At 40.8% G+C, this 19836-nt stretch overlaps 3 protein-coding genes across 6 annotated transcripts; 2 read left to right on the forward strand and 1 right to left on the reverse strand.

Annotated features, from left to right (window-relative positions):
* The first annotated feature begins 36 nt into the window (after nt 1-36).
* LOC311269802 (uncharacterized protein) lies at nt 37-8558 on the forward strand. The gene is made up of 10 exons (XM_084374221.1): nt 37-123; nt 1919-1981; nt 2161-2844; nt 3186-3839; nt 6614-6717; nt 6876-6987; nt 7109-7199; nt 7477-7548; nt 7655-7804; nt 8018-8558. The coding sequence occupies exons 2-9, from the start codon at nt 1941-1943 to the stop codon at nt 7793-7795; spliced, it is 1899 nt and encodes a 632-aa protein (XP_084230347.1). The 5' UTR covers nt 37-123; nt 1919-1940; the 3' UTR covers nt 7796-7804; nt 8018-8558.
* Nucleotides 8559-9172: 614 nt separating this feature from the next.
* LOC311269546 (SH3 domain-containing kinase-binding protein 1) lies at nt 9173-12899 on the forward strand. Of its 4 annotated transcripts, none has more exons than XM_084373736.1 (7): nt 9173-9322; nt 9676-9698; nt 9913-10012; nt 11074-11173; nt 11257-11471; nt 11582-11645; nt 12152-12899. In XM_084373736.1, exons 1-7 carry the CDS (start codon nt 9261-9263, stop codon nt 12188-12190), a joined length of 603 nt encoding a protein of 200 aa, XP_084229862.1. In that variant the 5' UTR covers nt 9173-9260; the 3' UTR covers nt 12191-12899. The 4 variants fall into 4 exon arrangements, with proteins under 4 accessions (XP_084229862.1, XP_084229865.1, XP_084229863.1 ...); XM_084373739.1 differs by having other exon boundaries at nt 11257-11461; XM_084373737.1 differs by having other exon boundaries at nt 9913-9965; nt 11075-11173.
* Nucleotides 12900-13292: 393 nt separating this feature from the next.
* lipia (lipase, member Ia) lies at nt 13293-19286 on the reverse strand. The gene is made up of 11 exons (XM_084373730.1): nt 19225-19286; nt 18704-18787; nt 16877-17247; nt 16677-16785; nt 15843-15944; nt 15608-15697; nt 15314-15481; nt 14974-15063; nt 13988-14096; nt 13733-13906; nt 13293-13621 (listed from the first exon to the last, which is right to left on the reverse strand). The coding sequence occupies exons 2-11, from the start codon at nt 18759-18761 to the stop codon at nt 13537-13539; spliced, it is 1356 nt and encodes a 451-aa protein (XP_084229856.1). The 5' UTR covers nt 18762-18787; nt 19225-19286; the 3' UTR covers nt 13293-13536.
* Between the last annotated feature and the right edge of the window lie 550 nt (nt 19287-19836).

The raw sequence follows: 19836 nt of genomic DNA on the forward strand, positions 1-19836 counted from the left end.
GTAGGTGGCGCTTCGGTTTGGCAGCCAAACGCTTGAAGGGCGAGGACGGTGCGACGAGTAAGTAGGAGAAGCTCAACTGTGTCGAACGTAGGTTGGCTTTCATTTCATCGACGGTTGTGTCTGGTAAGTAGCAAGTCAGCCAAATAATTTAATTCAACTTATTCGTGGTTCACGTTTTCGTTCCGTGGGTAAATTTATTGAGTTATGTGTTTTGTGTTTAATGAATGTCATTATCTGCGAGCGGCGTCTCGCAGCGTTGCAAACTAGCGAAACACCCAGGCTAGCTAACGGCTAACTGGCCTTAGCAACAAGATGAGGTTGTTTGCGCTAGCGCGACCTGCGTTTCCACGTTTGCGTTGCTAAATCTAAATCCGACCGAAAGATTTGGGCACTTCACTAGTGTCACTGCTCACCACACTAGTGTTGGATTAGATTCGCCCACAGAAAGATCACGATGACCGAGCCGTGTTATTTTGTTGTGTAAGCCAGTCGCTGCTACCAAAAATGGAAGCAGGATCTGCCCAGATCCTTTACCAAGATGTAAGGCTCAGGACTGAAACTGACCCGACGGCGGCTCTACAAACATCTAGCCTAACTAAGAGGTTTACATCCATGTTGTTTAACGAAACAACGTTGTGCGATATTTCAAAGAAGCGCTTGTAAAGGAGGCCATACGTTTTATTTTCCGATTTTACGTCTCATAACGGGAGATTTAAGTTAAATAAATTGCAGTATTTGAGATATTTATCCGCGTTTGTGTTTATTTTAAGGACTATATATATATTTTCCTACGGTGGATTGTAGGCAATCGAATTACTACAATACTACAATGTTTTTCCATATGTCAGGAAAAGACAAACAACATGCTCTGTAGTGATGATTAGTATCTGCTTTTGGTGGCACTGTGGCAGCTGTGCTGAGGACAACAACAAACTCCTGGTTCGGGTGCATGTTGTATAACAATAACAGGAAATTTAAATGTGGGACTTTTCAATATGTGCATTAAAAAATAAATACTTTTCAAACATCTGGTTTAAAACACTGTCTTTTTACCAATGGGACAGGCAGCTGGAATACAGTGAAGTTTGTCTCTTCTGTAATCTTTTTTATCTAAGACAGCACTGATTAGGTTAAGACTGACTGAAAGGTCAACTCTGATTAGTTGTTCACACATTGCTGTTGGTGGGCTTTAGCAATGTTTAACTTTTAAGAAATATGCACTTTGTACCATTGCTTGTAATATTTTGGAGTTTACTTGTTTGATGTACGCCCAAGTTTTGATAATATGCTATTAATGTAAAATGTACACGCTATGTTGTTTTAATTAAGCAGTAGGGTAGCATGATATATAACCGACTCGATAATGGAAAATCTATATTATCAGCTATAATGAAAGTCTAGCTGCTTATAAGCGCTGCATCTAGACGCTCTGATACGTGATGTATGCGCCTTTTTTAAAAGTTGATTTGTGATCTGTCAATAAACCCTGAAGGAAGAGAAGAACAAATACAGTATGCTATTGTTACCCTCACGACGTCTAACTGCTGTGCCTTGGAAAAGCCATAAGGTGCAAGTTAGAGAGCCAAATATATTGTTGTTGGTGTGGAGGTTTTTTATGTTTTTTTTTTTTTTAATTTACAGTTATAGAGGAACACAACTTGTAATGGGTGATTTAGAGGAAACTGAAACTTAGCTTTACCTGGTACTTATTTTCTATGGGGTTACTTATTAACGCTCAATGGACTTTTGCCAAAATGACTGATTTGGTCTGAACTCAGCCCACACATACTCTTGGATAACTGGCGCAGCTTCAAACTGTAGTGCTCGTTTCAACTAAGGAGTCAGGGAAGGTCAAAGATTGCTGTTAGTTGTAAAAGAAAAAAAAACGTGTTTAAACTCTGTTTTCTTTTTTCCGTAGATTTTTTCAATTGCTTTCAAAGATGGTCCGACCACATTTTGGACCACCACGCCTAAAGCCCAGGTAAAGTCTTTTTTTATTATGCCAAGTTGCCCACAGATACTTTGGTGTTATGGTCATCATGGGTACTAATAGTGATTTAAGCAAGATGCTGGTCCTTGCTTTTTCATTAATGGTATTTTTTGAAGTTTCACTATATGTCGTAATCCAACCAATTTCTGTTTTTTCTTGTGTCCTATCAGACCTTATGGAGATGGTCATGGCAATGGTCCGAATGAAGGGAGCTACAACCCCAACTCCAAAAGTCGAAGAGATGCCCAGGGCTACCCAGGAAAAGCTCCTTTTAACTCGAGAGACTCCAGAGGTAGAGGACGCCCCCCAATTGTCAGAAGAGCCCCCCTGATGGGAGAGCAAAGGGAGCCACGTTTCAATCACTGGAGGTCCCCGAATCAGGATTCCTATCAATCGTACCCCCCCAAAATGGAACCACACCATAGCCAGAGGAGGCCTTCTCCGTCAAGGTCAAACCGGTCCCCCCATGTCCAGCATCAGTCATCCTCTCGCAGTCCTGCACAAGGATCCCCTGGTCAAAGGGGTCCGCCTTTCCACGGCCATCCCTCAGGTCACAGGTCACCCTCCCCGAGACATTTTCGCAACCACTCAGCTGACAGGAGGCCTGGCTCTGCACCAGCCTCCCAAGGCTCCTTTAGGGGCCATAAAAGGCAGCCAGGTTTTCTGCATCAGGAGCAGCGGAGTCGAGACCCACGTGGGAATTACAATCCCAGAGAAAGGCCCCATGAGCACTCGGGTCATGGCATGAAGCGCTGGAACGAGGGTGGAGCGTTCTCTCATCCACACAATGGAGAACACGGGCCCTCACAGAGGAGCCCCAGAGAGATGCATGGGAGAGGCTCAATGCCAGAGAGGTACAGGAGTGAAACCACAATCCCAGCTGGGTAAAATTATTAAAGAGGAGTCTTAAAGCTGGCCCAGTCCTCCCTGTCACAGGGGTCATAATGATTACCTCTACTCTTCCCCAGCTCATATTTATTAGAGGGGATTAATGGGGTCTGATGTAAATGTGGTTTCACCTGCCAGTGAGAGGAGTGTTACATCTGTAATTGCTTTACTTCTCCTACCTGTTTCATTCTGTGATGGCATTATGAAGGGGCTGCATTAAGATAAAAGTTAAAAGTTCCGCCTTCCACTTAACATGGCAATGGATCTGTCATTATAACGATTTCTCTATTGTTTGATGGATATGCAGGTGGTCATCTGAGCAAGACTCCAGGCGGCAGCGAGGCCCAATGGAGAGGCAGGGCAGCAGATCCCACAGTAGAGAGAGGGCACAGGATGTCCCTCACCTGCCCCCTTTCAGATCCCCCTCATGGAAAGGAGGACCATCACCGTCATCCTCTTACCACAGGAATCCTCAGGAGAGGCAAGTGGCAGGACCCCGCAAGAGGAGGATCTCAGACATCAGCATGCCCTCTTCAGACCCTGCACTGCAGCATGGCAATCCTAAATACCCCAGGAGAGAGAGACCCCAGCTGCTCAATATTCCCAGACCATTTGGTGGTAGGCCATTTGGTGGTAAACCTTTGTCTCTAAGAGATAAAAGCTACCTGGTTAAGGGCAGACAAGTCCAAGCAGAGTCTCTCATGAGGCTCAGAATACCTCCATCTGTAAAACCCAGGCCTCGCCTGGGCGACCCTGCCTCGCGGGGAAATGTCAGCTCTGTTCTTGCTATCAGGAAGAAACGTTTCCAGTCAAATGCAGCTCCCCTGAGAAACCTGGAACCAAGGAGGCCAAAACCACAACACTCACCTTCAAAAGAAGACAGCAGTACCAGCAAGTCTTCAAGAGACTCTGACACAAGCAAAGAACAGGTGGAGTCTCGCCGGTCCTTGAGCACACACAGGTACGGTATTTTCCTTCTAGCACTGTTCGCAGGGGCTTGATGATGATTAGGAGGTCAAGAAAGAATGTCTATGTGAAGGGGGTGCCAGCTGCGGAAAATGGAGATGTCATGATGAGCTAAATGTGCAGCACTGATTCAGTTGATGAAACGCTGCAAAAGTTTTCAAATGCCACCCTGTCTGCTTGCTGCCAATGTTTCAAAATATCCTCTATCAAGTCGGCTGAAGAGAAAATGCTCAGTTACGCACCATATCACTAACACCAGCCTGTGTTAAACCCTGACAAATGTGTTTTTTGCCACTGAGGAGTGTGGAAAAAATAATTGATGTGCTGTTGAAGGATTCCTCAGTTTGCATTTTATGCTCTTCAGCATGTTGTGAAGACACCTTCATCCTCGATAGAGGACAAAAGCAAATTGAAGTTACATCATGTAGTGTAAAACCGCAAATCTGTAAGGAAAATGAGGACATGAAGAGGACTGCACTTAACATGTAATCTGAAATTGCCATGCTGCCCCTTTTTTAAATAATTGCAACAAATCAGCCATACGTGGATCTTGGGGAAAGAGATGGAATGAATGGTGACTGTTCATGGCACCAAATGAAATAGAAGGCCACAAAATTCTTAAAGTCAAGTGACATATTTGAAGAAAGTCTGCGCTGTGACAACTTGTTTTACTTTCAAAACCATTACAATGACGAGATGGATGACGGTGATTATTGACAACAGAGACAACAAAAACCAAACAAGAATGAAGATGAATTTCTGGTCAAGGCAATTACCAACCGCCATCAGTTAGATGACAAAGTGCCCAAACAATCATTTTCACTGAAATTGTTTATTTCTGACTAAATTGTTTCTGCACATCACTATGCCAATAATGAATAAGGAAGTTTCAGTTATTAAACTTCAGACTTTAAACGATGTTAAAAACAAGTTAAATCCAAGACAACGAATTCACCAAACAATTTATCTTTTTGAGTAATATGACACACCCCAGTCATCATACGCTTTCATCAGATGCAAACTGAAATGCACAGATGCATTGTAGACCTGGAGTGGACTTCTGAAGTTGAAATCAGATTCTTGCTGTGTGCAAGGTGAATTAATTAATGCCAGAAGGACTGGCTCATCGCAATCTGCATCACCTGAAGAATGAAACTTTGTGGATCAAGCTGCGTCATTCCCATTTGGCAGAATGAAGAGGAGCCAAACTACTACCAACACTACATATAGTGCATCTAAGCACTGGAGATTTCTGCTTCTCTGCAGTCATAAGACCTTCAATTCGTCAAGCATTTACCACATCAAAGCTGGAAAATTCTCTTGAAGTATTTTGATGAAGTAGGAGTCAACGCCGCAACCGTAGCGCCAATAAATGGCCATTTGTATTTTATTCATACCAACAATGCCTTGCCCTTTTACTTGTCAGCCGAAAGATAAAGTATGACCTGAGAATACAAAAGAAGACTCTACATCAAAGGACAAGACACAAGTGGTGAATCAGGACTGACTGAAGAGAATGGATTTAAAAATATGAGGACAAGGTGAAAGATTTGCAAGTGGCCAACATTGAAACTTGATACTGTGTGGGGGACAGAAGCAAGATCAGTCTGGTCTTTGCAGTCTCATGATACCACCATTTAAAATTCAGCGTGAATGCATCAAGGCTGGTCCCACAGGTCAGCACGTGCTATGGTCAGTTCCTGTGTCTGAGACATGTGACCTGAATGTACCCCGAAGGAAATCAGAATATTCTGTAGCTGCCATTCAAGGCTCATGCAAACATCGTCCATCTCACCCAAAGTCTCTAGCCAACCTGCACATGCCAACCCGTGAAGACATTGAAAGTGATTGGAAAAAGATGTCCTCTGCACATTTTTCCACTGTAACTTAAAACTATTACATGAAGAAAGGGAGCACTGTGCCACCTCCTTCACTGTTTACTGCAGAAACATCAGATTATCACCTTTTTTAAAAAGAGATCATTCCTAACGACCCAAATTTGAAGAAGAGTAGGAGATGTAAAGGAAAAGAAGTCTCACTTGCGGGAACCGCAAGGCTTTTAAAAGGTGCCTTGAAACCTGGACTTGTTGTTGGAAAGACACTGGATCATCTCTTAAAATCACAGCTCTGGAGAGAAGCTGTTAAGATAATGTAATCATCAACCTGGACATGTTCGGCCGTTTACTTCAACTATAGATGTCTCCAAGATCCAAAGCTCCGCTTACTCTCTGAGCATCTTGTGAAACTTCTTGAATCGTGAAACAAAAGGAACAACTTGGAACGACCTGATGAGACAACCTTCTGAAGTTCATTCTGAAAACAAGACACTGTCCTCCTGTGCGTGACTGAGGGACGATAGAAGATTTGGTGATGTGATCTAGACCCATATCTAAAAGTTCTCGCCCATATTTGCCTGCTCTAACAGTCGCTGAGTAAATGAAGAGAGCTCAGATTGATTCAGGGTACAAAAATAGGAGTAAAGAAGCATGGACATTCCATGATTTTTGTAAGTACCCATACAGTATGTGATGCGTATGATCATTTGTCTGCCTGCAAATCAGTGCTGTTCATTACTGGTTTAAAATTGCTTTACTTCTAAGAGTTTGACAGGGTGATTTTATTTACTTGCAATCTGATTCGTTTAAACACTGTGAAATGATGTGTTATTGTATCCAGGCAACATTTAAGATGTTCATACACTGACAGAAGCCACAGATGATGCTCTGATAGAAATGCTGATTAACTCTGCCGCCACTGATCTCTCCTCAGATCGTCTCCCATAGAGAAACGTGACCTTGTTGTTTTGTCCCACTGGGACTCCTCTTCTAAGGACGGCTCACCTCGGAAATCTCGCAGCCCAAAACCAAAAAACGGTAAGTTGAGTTTTTTTTGTCATCACCTGTATTGAGAGGGCTATCCAGAGGACAGTATCTGTTGTACAATTGTTTTGTTTCAGTGTCTCGCGTTTTATGTTCACATTTTTAAAGCTTCAACTACAACGTTTATCATCTCCTCTCCTCTCCTTTTGTAGATCGCTCTTCAGATTCAGATACCTCACCAAACAGCCGACTCTCAAAGACGAATGACTTCAGGTCATCGCCTGACGAGCGAAGACGCAACTATTTGGATAAAAGGATGTTTAGGTACATGCCATAAAATGTCTTCTTTCCTCAATTTTTGAAACAAGGTTTTAATTCAGTAGTGCAGAGTCTTTTCTTTTCCCTACTTTCCTGTTTCTGATGTTCTGTTTTTTTTTCTTTGCAGGCCATTTAATATGATGCAGGACAACCAGAGACCTGTGAGGCCCTTCAGGAGACCAGGACCAAGATCAGGACCTGGACCCGGCACCATGCAGGTGAGTGAAACATGTACTGCATTAGAAAGACTGTGCAGAGTTTGTCCAGGTAATTTGTGAAGCTAAATCATGAAATAGTATTTTTTTTTTTTTTAGTTCGGCTTAGGGAGGCATTATTGAGAGCAGCTTTTTCAGCCTCCTGGTTGTGTATTGGCCTTATAAATCAGAGTCATATGATGACAGTTGAACTCTTGTTACTGAGTAACAAATAAAGTATGTAAGCTGACTTAATTTGGCAGCATATTGTACGTACTCAGCCTTCACCGTTGTTTTGCAGAGACCCAGGTTCCCTGGTGGTCCAAGGAAACCGTTCCCTGATCTGTCTGGAAATTTTAGAAGACCGCTCATGGTATGCATACCCTCCAGTGAGATCTGCGGTCGCCCTGAGATATTAAGTTGCTCATTGACTTATCTTTCTTAATAACCAATATTTGATTTTCTTGTGTTTTTAAAAGGAGAGTATAGTGCCACGTCCCTTCCCAAACCAGAGGCCAGTGTTCAGAAAAAGTCAAAGTATCATGTCTAAATACCGCAGCATGAGAGTGATGCGTCAGCGTCCGCCATACAACAGAGGACCCAACCAACAGCGCTGGTGACGACTTCTGGTAGGTTATTATGATGTTTTGGCAGTGAGAGGGGAGTTGAATATCATTCTTGAGGCCCTCAGTAGGCTTTATTATGAGTTTGGCTGTTTTGCACTTCTCATTCGTTCACTGTAAAGAAATCTTGATTCATCAAGACATAGCAATCTATAATTTACTTATGAAGCTCTTCCAGACATGTTGTATTCAGAGGAGTCTCTTGATCTCTTGGCACAGGTCCCACAGTCTGCAGACATGATCCTGGAAACTGGACAAATCTCATCAAGATCTTCTCTGCTGGGTGGACTGCACAAACCCTTCTCATAAAATTTCCACCCTGCCTGTATATTGTGGAAGTGTACTTGCTTACATTTGTTCTCTGATACAAGTGTTTCAGTTGCATCTTTGAAGTACTGTGGTACTTTTGTTTTAGAGTCTTTGTAACATATGCCATTACATTATCCTGTCCTGCTTTTTTCAAGTGTATAATTATTAGACATTTGCGAGATTTGTGATCTTGGCGATCTTTATTTTACAGAAAAAGTTTTAGCATTTTGTTTGTTGACCAGCGGCAATCGGTTTTGTTCAGTCCATGAACTGTTTAATCTCACTCTATTGTTTGTAAAGACTTCTCATGAGATTTTGGATTAATCATGGGTGTTTTTGTTTAGAAACTGCTGCTTGTCGAAAGACACTTAGATACTACTTGTAAAGCTTGTATAATCACATGTTCAGTTTGTTGTTTGAGACTTGAATTAAAATCCGATTTAACAAGCTCCATCTGAGATGTATTTGTTTTGCTTGTAGATTTGGACAAAGGGCAAACACTTAATCATTAAAGCATTTCCCTTATCTTGCTAGCAAATCAGTTTTATGTCCCCTAAATATATATCAAAGTTGTTCTTTAGAGAATGTGTACAAAGTTCAAATGAGTCTTTCTTGTTTCTGTGTAAAAAAAAGATTGCTGTATAATTTAGTATGTCCATTAAATTAACTCATGTTTTGTAAAAGAATGGTCAATGTGAAGCAGCGGGGCTGAGATACCCTCACTTTTTCTTCCTAGTATGGGTCAAGCTCCAAAAACACTAGGTCCTATATATCCCATAATGCAATTCAATTGCCGTAGACCGTTACACCTTTTTATTAAAACTTCAACATGGGTGTATTGATCAGTGTGAAGGGATACCATGCTTGATTCTGGGGTGAACTGTCCCTTAAGTAACCAAAACAATTACAGAGTTTTCACAATAAATGAAATTTCTGTGTTCTTTCTTCTGCCCAGTTTAAACACCAGTTTTGTGTAACTCCACCCCAGTTTGTCCCTTTAAACATGACTCTCGCCCTTCACACTGTGACGCCCTTCCCTCTGCCCCGGTGATATTTGTGAGCAGAGTGGAGCTCCTCTCTGTCCTGAGCTAAACTTAGCCCTGACTGTACCACTCCTCATCACAACATACTCTGCAGACCACACTGGGTTACAATGGACGGTGTCGTGTTACTGCAGATGCTGCTGTATCTCACCAGTGACGCCGGCCAGACAAGGTGAGTGTGTGCACCAGACCTTTAGCTGACAATAATCTGGTAATTGATTACTCTGTTTACTAATGGCTGTATGATCTGTCACTGAGATCCTTTCTGTGCATCGGTCCCAGCATGTGTTGCATATTTGTTCACTGCTGTGGCATGACGCACACAGCTGTCTTCGCTGTCCCTCCCAAATGTAGTTCCCCTCATTTATCATCTCAGTTTAAAGTACAAACTGAAGTTGCTGGTATATTATGACTGTTCTGCTGACCTGCTCCAATCTGTCATTTGTAGATGTAGACTTAAAGACTCTGCAGGTTTTTCTGTCTTTCACTCTCTCCACTTGTATTCCTCTCTGTCGTGATGGGCAGCTATAGCTCAGCCCTCATTCCTGGTAAGCCTCGCAACTGTTGTTGTCAAGTCTGTTGCAACATAATTTAAAATACTACCATGCTTGAATGCTGCATGTAAAAAAAAAAAAGGCTGAATGGGAATTGAATCACAAACATGTAGGCTTATTGCTTTAAAAAAAAAGGTTGAAATTCTTTGTAGTCATGGGTTTGAATTAGTTCTGGCTTTTAACATTTAATTCTCTGTTTCTCTCAAAGAGACTGAAGAGTTTGATTCAATTGTGTCAATCGCGGAGAGGCTGAATGAGCAGGTAGCTCATGCTGCAGATGAGAGGTTACAGTCAGAGCTTCAGACTCTGGGAAGTATACACTTTTGATAATTGTTCTCTTCAATTAAAGGTGCAATATGTAAGAATTTAGTTTAAAACATTCAAAAACAATGTGAAGAAATAATGGTTTTAACGTGATGTCAAAAGTGCCTGTGTGATGCATTGCAGAGTTATCTAATAGAGTTAGCATGCTAACCAGCTAGCCCTGGCCCGTCCTGTCATGCCATACCAAGTTGTTTTTCTTGCCGGGTTTGGCTCGTGGCACCCCGGGTGTCATCCCGCTGTAACACCTGCTCAGCTTCTGGAGGTGGACGCTGACTGGAGCCTGACCTCCCTCTCGCGTGGTGCCATGCCATTGTCCTGAAGGCCCATTATTCCTATTCCCTGGGTGATTTATTTTCCCATAAGTATTTTCTGCAAAGTCCCTCCCCTCCTCTGCCTCTGATTGACATTTCTTTCCTAACCCTCACAATCTAACCAATCATCTAACCCGAACCCTTACCAAGCAATGAACACTAACCAATCAGAGCGACTTTGGCCAGGTGTTGTTGGATACTTCTCAGAATATTGGGGTTACTTGGCTGTTAGAACAAGGCTAGCTGGTTAGCATGCTAACTCCAGTAGATATCGCTGCAACATAATACATAGCTGTCTCTGACATAACGTCAGGACTGTTATTTCTTCACACTCTGTTGATATTTTAGTTAATTCGTGAATGTTGTAAACTACAATACTGCACTACTACATATTATACTACATACTGGACCTTTAAATATAGCCTACTACTACTATGACTTAGAGTGTGTGGTCTGGTGTGTTTGTGTCCCATCTGTCCTTGGGATAAATTTAACTTTTCTAAGCTGCCTCATACTCACACGGCCACGTGCAGAAGCAAAAGATATCCACCTTCTCACTTACTTGGAAAGGTTAAAAGGGACTTGCCCTGAAATAAATATGAGCGAAATGCTCTGAATTTTACTGACCTGAAGGCCACGTTGAACAGTTTCTTTCTTTCTTTCATCATACTTACAATGGGTTGAAGTATCCTATGATTGACTTATCAGACGTCTCAAACTAGACTTGACTTACAGGTAACACTCATGATGGAGGAGGAAAGAAAAGAAAACCAGAGTGAAGAGCACTCAGGAGAAAACTCTCAGGAAACAAGTCAAAATGGCTCTGCCCTGCCTGTGAGTATTAAACCTAAAAATGTAATCAATATCTCCTATTTTTGTTGTGCTCTCAGGATTGTAATGTTGTGTTATCTCCACAGGCAGCAGTAGCTAAAAGTGTGCCCACGCAGTCCCTCTCCACTCTGTTACCAAAGGCTCTCTCTGCCGTGCTGCACACGACATCTGCCCCGGGCCTCAACTCTGACCCCCAGCCCAGCAGAGGTCCATTTAAACACAGTCCACCCAACCTGGATCAACTACAGACAGAGCTGAGAGACCTGAGGGGCCAGTTTGATCAGATGAAGAGTCAGCACAAGTATGGCTCTGTTAATGTCATCTCCTACCCCGGCACCACTGCCTATGTTATACTTTCAATCAAGGGAGTTGTGTTTACTGCTCTAATTTGATAATTATCTCGTGTTCCAGCAAAGAAATCAAACTGCTGATGAATGAGCTCGATGAGGAGAAAAGGATTCGCCTGACTTTACAGGTGCGGTATCCATGAAGTGTAGCTGCTAGAATGTTATTTTGTCTTAATAATATATAACAATATTTAAAATTGGGCAGAATGACTGATCTAAATTGCTGTGGTGTGAGTTGCTGAGTTTTGGAGATATCAGGGATAAATATGGATGAACACTTCCTTCTGTGCGGTGATACGGTCAGTGTTTGTAGTCCGGTAAGAAAGAAAATAGTTCCTTCATGAAACTGTTCACAACATGGTCTGTGGATTAGTTTGAGTAACCGGTCATGATTTCTGGAAACAGACATCACTGTTGAGTTTTTCAAATTGATTTCTTTTGGCACAACACAAGCCCAGTGCCACCCAGTTTCATTATATTGAAGAGAAAACAGAGATCTCTACTGACAACTCACCAACTCACAACAAATAAATAATCAACAATTTTGATTTGTGGGGTGAACTGTCCATTTAAGGTGAGAAAATCAGACTTAATATCTTCGGCTCATGGTTTGATTTCTATGTTTTGTTTGCAGATGGAGATTCAACGTATGAAGAAGCACATGTCTAAATGAGCTGAGCAGAGAGATTCATCATTTAAGATCCTGATTTGACACGTTTTTAAGGTCCTGTTGTACACACTGTTGTACACACACACTACACTCTGATGCATCATACGTTTAAAATCTCATCCGTGCCTCTTTTTGAGGAAATGTTTTCGGATTTTTGTTTGACTGTGGAAAAGGCTGGCCGAGAAGTGTTTTTACTGACTCATTGCTGAAAGTGTAAAGGTAAGGGACAGCCGGAGCAAAGAAACTGTTCCCATCTGATGTCACAGTGAGAGGAGTATCTGCTGACCGGTGCATGGCCGTGTTATACATTCACTTTGTTTTATTTATTTCGTTGACGGACTCTGGCATCTTCAGCTTCCTGTGGTGGGGTTAGTTTCTGTTTACACTGGGAGCCAAGATGTGTAATGATGTTGAGGCGATCATTGCTGTTGAATCGATTTTCAATCATTTTCTCTTCACCTAGCAAGTAGAAAACATTTGACAGTGAAACAGACAGAGAGGAGGACATGAAATGCAGTTATTCCGCAGCCATGTGGGCATGTGAGCTATCATTTGTTACAGATGTTATGTGGAGGAAGCTTCTATAACATTTTAGGTTCATGTAGTTTTCAGAAATTGAATAGCTTCCTTTTTGTTTGTACAGGAAATTGACTGTTAATTCATCTGTTGTTGATGTGTAGCGTTGTGAGCTCATTAAAGATGTTGGACATTATTGACTTGAAATTTTATTATTAATAAGGATAAATTCATATACACAAATAAATATAGTTACATGTTACAAAAAATCATGTTTGGACGTACGTGCTAGACAAATGACATCCAGTGCTTTAATCAAAGGAAGTCATGAACGATCAAACAAAAGCTGTTAATACTTTCAGTCTCGATAAACGTTTGTAATTCCATGAAATTTTAGTTTTGATCTGGATATCACCAGTTTTGTCTCCCAGTCTTACTAAATTGTGACCTAAATTGACATTAATGGCGGGATTTTCAGAGACAAGCTTGAGGCTGGGAGGATGGAGAAAAAAAAGTCCACTTCTTAAAAAAAAAACAGCTTTGGTCTCATCCTGGAAATAACTTATCATCAGAAGTCATTTGAGATTAATTCATTTGCAAATGCATGAATGAGAAGTCTAATTCTGCCTGTTCTTCTTCCTTTAAAAAGACATACATATTCTCTTAAACAAACTATATAAACAAAAATATACGTACATAATATATCACATTTGATTTTTCAGACCACTTATGATCACACCGCTGCCATGTTTAATCTTCTGATATGCTGCTGTTTCTAAAGAGTCAGCTTAATGTCTTCCAGCTCGAGCTGCGAAATCTTTAAATGTTTTTTCTCAGAAGTTGGATTCTTCACAGGGAATGGGCCTGAAGGTGACCTCTTTATTCTCCTCAAGAAGGATGTCATATCGACAGAGAGGCCTGTGAAGGACAAAGACAAAGTTTCTGTAAATTTTAGAGCCCACAGCTAGAGCCATGTGTCTAATAGAGCACATTTCTAAAAGATATTACAAATCCGTATATGTTGCATACCTCTCCGCTCGTTCCAGATGTGTGAGACGGATTCGGAGAAGGCGGAGCTTATATTTGGGCATCAATACTTTCCCAGTGGAGAATTTGAGAGACACCTTTCTCACCGACTGGATGTCTTTGTCAAACTGGGCAAACAGCTTGGTCTCTGTGTAACTCTTGAACTGTGCAGCTTTACTGATGTGAAAAGAAAAAAAACATTGATACAGAAAATGCAGTCATTTGCGGGCCAAACTGATAAATAAAGTGAGGACTTACTGGTCAATGGTTGCCACTGCTTCTTTACCATTACCGTGAAGTTTAACAGTAATGTACCCCCAGTGCACATCCTGGTTCCATATCACCACCTCCACCCTGTAGTTTGTCACTGAGAGAGAAGATTGACATTTTTATTCAAATAATATATACAACATAATGGAAATTAAATGACCTGTCCTCTAAAACATCACCCTCATGAATGAAATAATGTCAGATGAAGTATGAATTAATTTTGAATTTCTTCTCCTTTACTCAAGTGTTGTTTCACAAAGAAACCCACAGTCCAGCAGCATTAAACAACTTAAACAAATCGTCCTCAGGCTTGTATAGGCAACAGAGAAAGACAGGGAAGTTCTCATTTATCATGTTACAATCCGCTCAGATATGGCCGAAGAAAAAGTGACTAATACATAAATGTATGTAAACGGCAACATATTGCTGCATAATGCCAATGCCAATGTCAATGTAAGTGATGGGGGACAAAATCCACAGTCCTTGTTTGGGAAAAAGCTGCAGAATGATTCAGCAGTCTGAAGTAGATGCTGTAAATCTAGTTGGTATATTCCAAAGTTTCAGTCTTTAAGTAGGAAATTTTCTCTTTACTATTCCTCCACTGCACCTCAGCACTGACACAGTCTCAGAAACACAAATAGCGAAATTACCACGAAAAAGTCTGGAACTTTGGAAGACGCAGTAAAGTGTTTAATGTATCTACATGAACTGATTTAACTAAGTTGGCCTTGTGTTGTATTTTCTTTTATTTTTTTCTATAAATCCCCTGACCTTTTTGGAAACATTTGACACTTAAGCCATAAGTAAGGCAAGAAACTCACTTTCATATGTTAAGCATCATTTCACAAAACTATAATATGCATTTTATTGTGTTTATTGTGTTAAGTTGCCACATTGAGATCAAGGGTTCCTGCTGTGTTTCAGTCTGTTTATTGAGATTATGATTATGTGATTATCAGTGTTCTGTTACTTACTGCAGAATGGAGAGACTTTATTTGTGGTGAAGTAAGTTTTTGTCTGGTTGAGCCTCAGCAGGACATCTCTCCACCGTGTGACGTCATAACCTGGAGTCAGGACCAACAACAATACACTGTTATCTCTGAAGACAAAAATAACACCACCACAGAACTGCAGAGGCCTTCAATTAACACATTATGAACAGTTATGAAATATGTATTTTCATGTGCAAAGTAGATACTTTGCACATGAAAATACATGTTTCATAACTGTTCATCGGCGGGGAACATCATTTTGAGGAGTGAAAACAGAAATTATGTGTTTTCTTTATTGTGACGAGATAATCAAAGTACCAACCAAAGACAGGACATCCAGCAGCCCCAAAGCGGTCACAGTCCAAGCATTTACCATCCAGAAAGTCTTTGTAGGAGGAGCAGGGGAAGACCTTGCTGGTACACGTCCGATCCAAAGAATCAAGGTAGAGTAACACTGATCTCTGGTGGTCGCATTTAAAGTAGGATCCTCCTGTAAAGGGGATTGTTACCATACAGCATTGTTACATTACCAATAATATTAATCACCACTTGGATTATAAAAGCCTTTTTTCTTATAACAAAATGATGGTGGTCTTTGCATTTTTAAAGACTTTACCAGAAAAGATGGTCTTTGGGCAGCCAGGCTGGTCTGTTCCTCCATTAGCATAGAAGTCAATGTGACCCAGAGGTTCTCTGAAGCCCAGGGCTGTCAACACAGACAACACATGATAATAACAATCACAATTTTACTTATTTAAATCACATTTATATTCTTGTAAATAAAAAAAAAAAGTTCAAACAATTATAAATGACTACATGAATATATATCACAATATTTCAGTTTAACTGACCATCTATGTCTGTGTGCAGGACATCCACAAACTGGGCGTCTTTGAAGTCCAGATGGTCCTCTGGAGGAGTGCCAGTGAACTGAGGCCCAGCAGGATCCAGAGCTGCAGACATCACATTAGAAAAGCTGTAAGTTCATCCCCAAACCCAACATTAACTGGGAAAATAGCAGGCTGAGCAAACTGAAATGTTCACCTTACTGTCAGGATTTAGTCTTTGCCTTATTATCTTTTCCTCACTTTAACGTCAGTAGATATAATTATCAAGTCATTTTAACATTTGACCCATCTGACAAACAGTATTGCTGTTTTCCAAACATATTTCATAATTTTTCTTTTCTTTTCTTGGCATTTTGATACCTGATACACATTTTTATGTTGCTGCAGTTCTACTGTGACCAAAATCCTCTATATCAGCACTTCACATCACCATGGGCCAAACCCTTTGTCAACAGGGCTGTAACTGACAACGCACAAGAGCGCTCTCCTACAGCTGAGAAGTTTGTTTTAGGATCGAAATTAGAATTTTAGGTGTGAGAGAGGCATTTTACAGTCCAGGGATCGAAACAGAAATATTATGAATTATTTAAAAACTGGGGCTCTAATTCAGATATCATTCTTCTTATATGGTGAAGATGGTGGAAGCGATCTGACAAAAGGTAAAAAGACTAAAACACTTCCTGTTTATAGTTATTTTTATTTCATTTTAGTTTTTCAAGTACACAATATCGTTTCAGTTAGTTTTTTGTTTTTTGTCTAAAGTCTATTTTTTATTTCATTTTATTAACTTACTTTAGAGAACTATAATAACCTCATCCAGCATGTGCACACTCTTACCTGTAATTCTTCCAATCAACCCATTCAGGTTGGCGCCCACAAAGCCTGATATATGAGCCCCGAGACTGACTCCGATCATGTGGATGGAGCTCAGAGAGGCTCCCTTTTCCTAAAAAGATCAGTCATATGTTTTGTTACACACAACAGTCGATCCACACACAGCAGACATGGTCTCAGAGAGCGTCGGATACATCTCATACCTGCATCTTTTGAATAAAAGCTGTGAGGTTGTCGGCTGTCTTGTGTGTGTTCGCCACCGCCTTAAAGTAGTTCACATTGGCAGCTCCGTAGTTCCAGTCCACTACGATGACGTTCATGTTGTCCCTGGCCAGCAGCATCTCTACGATGCTCTGCAGCCATACCGGTGGAGATCCCGTGGGCCGGTACCCGTGAATAACAAAGGTTGTTGGTCTGGAGAGGTCAAACTGGGGGTGGGCGGACAGGTTGGTGTGGGACATGAGTGTGCCACAGGTGACATTATTCCTGGTGTACAGCAGCAACCGAGTCTTGAGGGTGGTTCCAATGATTGCATGGCTGAAATCTAGATCTGTGAATTCATCACAGCTCTGAGCTGGGAGTGAAAACAGAAGGAGGAGCAGTCAGTGAAAGAGAAAAACAGAATAAACAAACAAGACGTGAGCATTTGGATCTTAAGCATTGCTCAAGAATGATTGCTTAACCTTTATGTATTTATGATCCTAAGTTTCTGCCATCATCAGTGATGTCATCCCCATAACTATAATATGACTCAGTGTGGGAGTATTCATACGCAACACAAGGCTGAAACTGTTTGACTGGGAAATCAGACAGTTTAGCAACAACGAAATGTGAAACTGACACTTGTAACCAAATGTTGTGATCACTGACAAAGCCTTAGAATAGCAGAAGATGTGGTTGTGACAAAACACAAGTAACACAAATGTCACATAATGTCAGAGGCAGGAAGTACAGTAACCGGAAGTAAGTAAGTCAGAAAGTACAAATACTTCATGATACTTAAGTAGATTTTTCAGGTATCCGTACTTTACTTGAGTATTTATTTATTTTTTGACATGTACTCCCGACATTTGAACACAAATATTTGTACTTCCTACTCCTTACATTTTTAAAACACGCTTGCTACTTTAGTTTTAATGCATTGCTGGGAATCAGACTCAACAATCAACTATCTTTCTGGTGTGTTTATGAACAGCTCGCACAAATCCTACTGATTCTACCTTTAAGTGTAATAGTCTTTGAGTAAAGATGTGTGGACCTTTGCCACCTCTGCTTAATAGAGCCTAAAAAAGAGTTATACGCCAGCAAGACTATGACGTGATTATCTTTTTCCAGTTCTGATCATTCAGCCACAAACTGTAGAAACTGTTTCATTTCATCGATGCCACCCCCCATAGACTGTTTTTTTTCTCTCTTGCTATCGACCTGAGATTGAGTTCACATTTTATCACAGACAGAATTTTCACTTCCTGTTAAAAAACCCCCCAAAATGATCAACAAGTATGAACTTCTACAGAGCCTTCTGTGTATATATTCACAGCCTGCCTTTTAAGAAATGACATCAGCTGCTCTCAGTAACAGCTACACAATAGATTTCAATTGCCTTTTACATAATTACCAAAGCAACTCTATTAGCCCTTGTGTATTTCTATCAGGTGTCATTGGACCACATCGACGGCCATTGGCATTGGTTTTCCTTAGAAATTTCAGTTCCTCAAATGTTGGGTGGCTGTAATTTTTTCCCACACTGTAAATCTTAAAAGTGGACTTTACCATAAGACTATTATTTACTAAGTAAAGAAGACTATTAAATCTAAGTTGTATGAGATAAAAGGTTTGAACAACTTAAAATTAGTAGTCTACTTTACGTGGTCATTTTGAGGTATTTGGTTTCCTTGACTTTAGTGAAGTAAAGTCACCATGTCAGGTTTTACAGTGCAGGAGTACACTCACTATATACCTACCGGTAGAAGCGACTGTCTTAATGCGTGTGTTTGCGTAGATTCACAATTCAGAGTGTTATGTTTTACCTTTGAATATCTGAACAGTTATCAGCAGGAGCAGTGCCAAATAATGCCACAGGATCATGCTTTACAGCCACAAGTGCAAATAATCTGTGGACAGAGTGATCACAGTCACACCATTACACAAAAACATATCAGTCAGACCTGACCTGTAATATAATGAAGGGCAACAGGAGGAGAACTCTGTCTTAACACTTTAAAATCTCACTGGTCCGGAAAGAAGAAAAGGTCAGTTAATTATCTACTTACCCTCTAGTGTGTTGAAACTGGTAATTGATGAGTAAAACAAAATGATTTAAATGTCGATGACATTAGCTGGCTATAAATCAGCTTCTGGCTCCACCCACTGATATTAATTTCAACCAATGACACTGTGATTATAACTGAAACTGAAATCTGCAGAAACCTGCGACTAAGTTCTCCTGCTACATGTTCACTCAGGGTTCAGTGTGTTCCTCAGGTTTAACTTCAACAAACTTGATAACAGTGACAAAGTATACAAGTCTTCATTTGAATCAGAGTCTTACCTTTGCTGTCAGATATAACTTCCTGGTCCGGTAGTGTCAAAGGTGTTACAGGTTGTCCTGTGTTTGTAGCTCCACATATTAACACAGTATTCAGGAAGTGAGAGGAGAAACAGCAGAGCGATCCTCCCGCCCTGCATGCTCTCACAGGGATAACCACACCCCTTGCTCCAGGTCATTGTGCTCACAGGTGAAACATTCCTGTGAAGTCACTCCTGAACCGGTTATGTGACAGTTACATGAATTTCTATTGAACTTGATTCTACAAAAACAAACTAGTTTTTGGATAATGAGCCCCATTCTTATTCATGTGCATGTTAAGGGCATTTCCAAAAACTCACTTTTACAGGAAGGAGTCAGGGAGAACTTCACTGACATTTGTGACAAATTATGCAACAAAATTTTCAGACTCCTCACATCACACTGTTAATTCAGAGCTTTGGGACACTCGGCCTTTCCAGCCCTCATTTCTTCTGTTTGGTGTTTATCTTGTCTTGAGGTCTTAGAAGAGATCTTTGTTTGAGATTGTGTTGTCCTAACTCTCCTTCACCAGCTTTTGTTTACTTTAAATTTATGTATATCTGAGTATATGTAGGTAAACGAGTGTCTATGTGG

This window comes from Pagrus pagrus, assembly GCF_965226575.1.
Source record: "Pagrus pagrus genome assembly, chromosome: 14".
In the NCBI taxonomy this organism is placed as follows: domain Eukaryota; kingdom Metazoa; phylum Chordata; class Actinopteri; order Spariformes; family Sparidae; genus Pagrus; species Pagrus pagrus.

Excerpts from the sequence above, each read along its gene's own strand:
- LOC311269802 (XM_084374221.1), top strand. The coding sequence starts at position 1,941 with ATGGTCCGACCACATTTTGGACCACCACGCCTAAAGCCCAG. Across the intron at positions 3,840-6,613 it reads CGGTCCTTGAGCACACACAG|ATCGTCTCCCATAGAGAAAC; the intron begins GTACGGTATTTT and ends ATCTCTCCTCAG. Across the intron at positions 7,200-7,476 it reads CTGGACCCGGCACCATGCAG|AGACCCAGGTTCCCTGGTGG; the intron begins GTGAGTGAAACA and ends GTTGTTTTGCAG.
- LOC311269546 (XM_084373736.1), top strand. The coding sequence starts at position 9,261 with ATGGACGGTGTCGTGTTACTGCAGATGCTGCTGTATCTCACCAGTGAC. Across the intron at positions 9,699-9,912 it reads TAGCTCAGCCCTCATTCCTG|AGACTGAAGAGTTTGATTCA; the intron begins GTAAGCCTCGCA and ends TTTCTCTCAAAG. Across the intron at positions 10,013-11,073 it reads CAGTCAGAGCTTCAGACTCT|GGTAACACTCATGATGGAGG; the intron begins GGGAAGTATACA and ends ACTTGACTTACA.
- lipia (XM_084373730.1), bottom strand. The coding sequence starts at position 18,761 with ATGATCCTGTGGCATTATTTGGCACTGCTCCTGCTGATAACTGTTCAG. Across the intron at positions 17,248-18,703 it reads AACTGTTCAGATATTCAAAG|CTCAGAGCTGTGATGAATTC; the intron begins GTAAAACATAAC and ends TTTCACTCCCAG. Across the intron at positions 13,622-13,732 it reads CATCTGGAACGAGCGGAGAG|GCCTCTCTGTCGATATGACA; the intron begins GTATGCAACATA and ends TGTCCTTCACAG.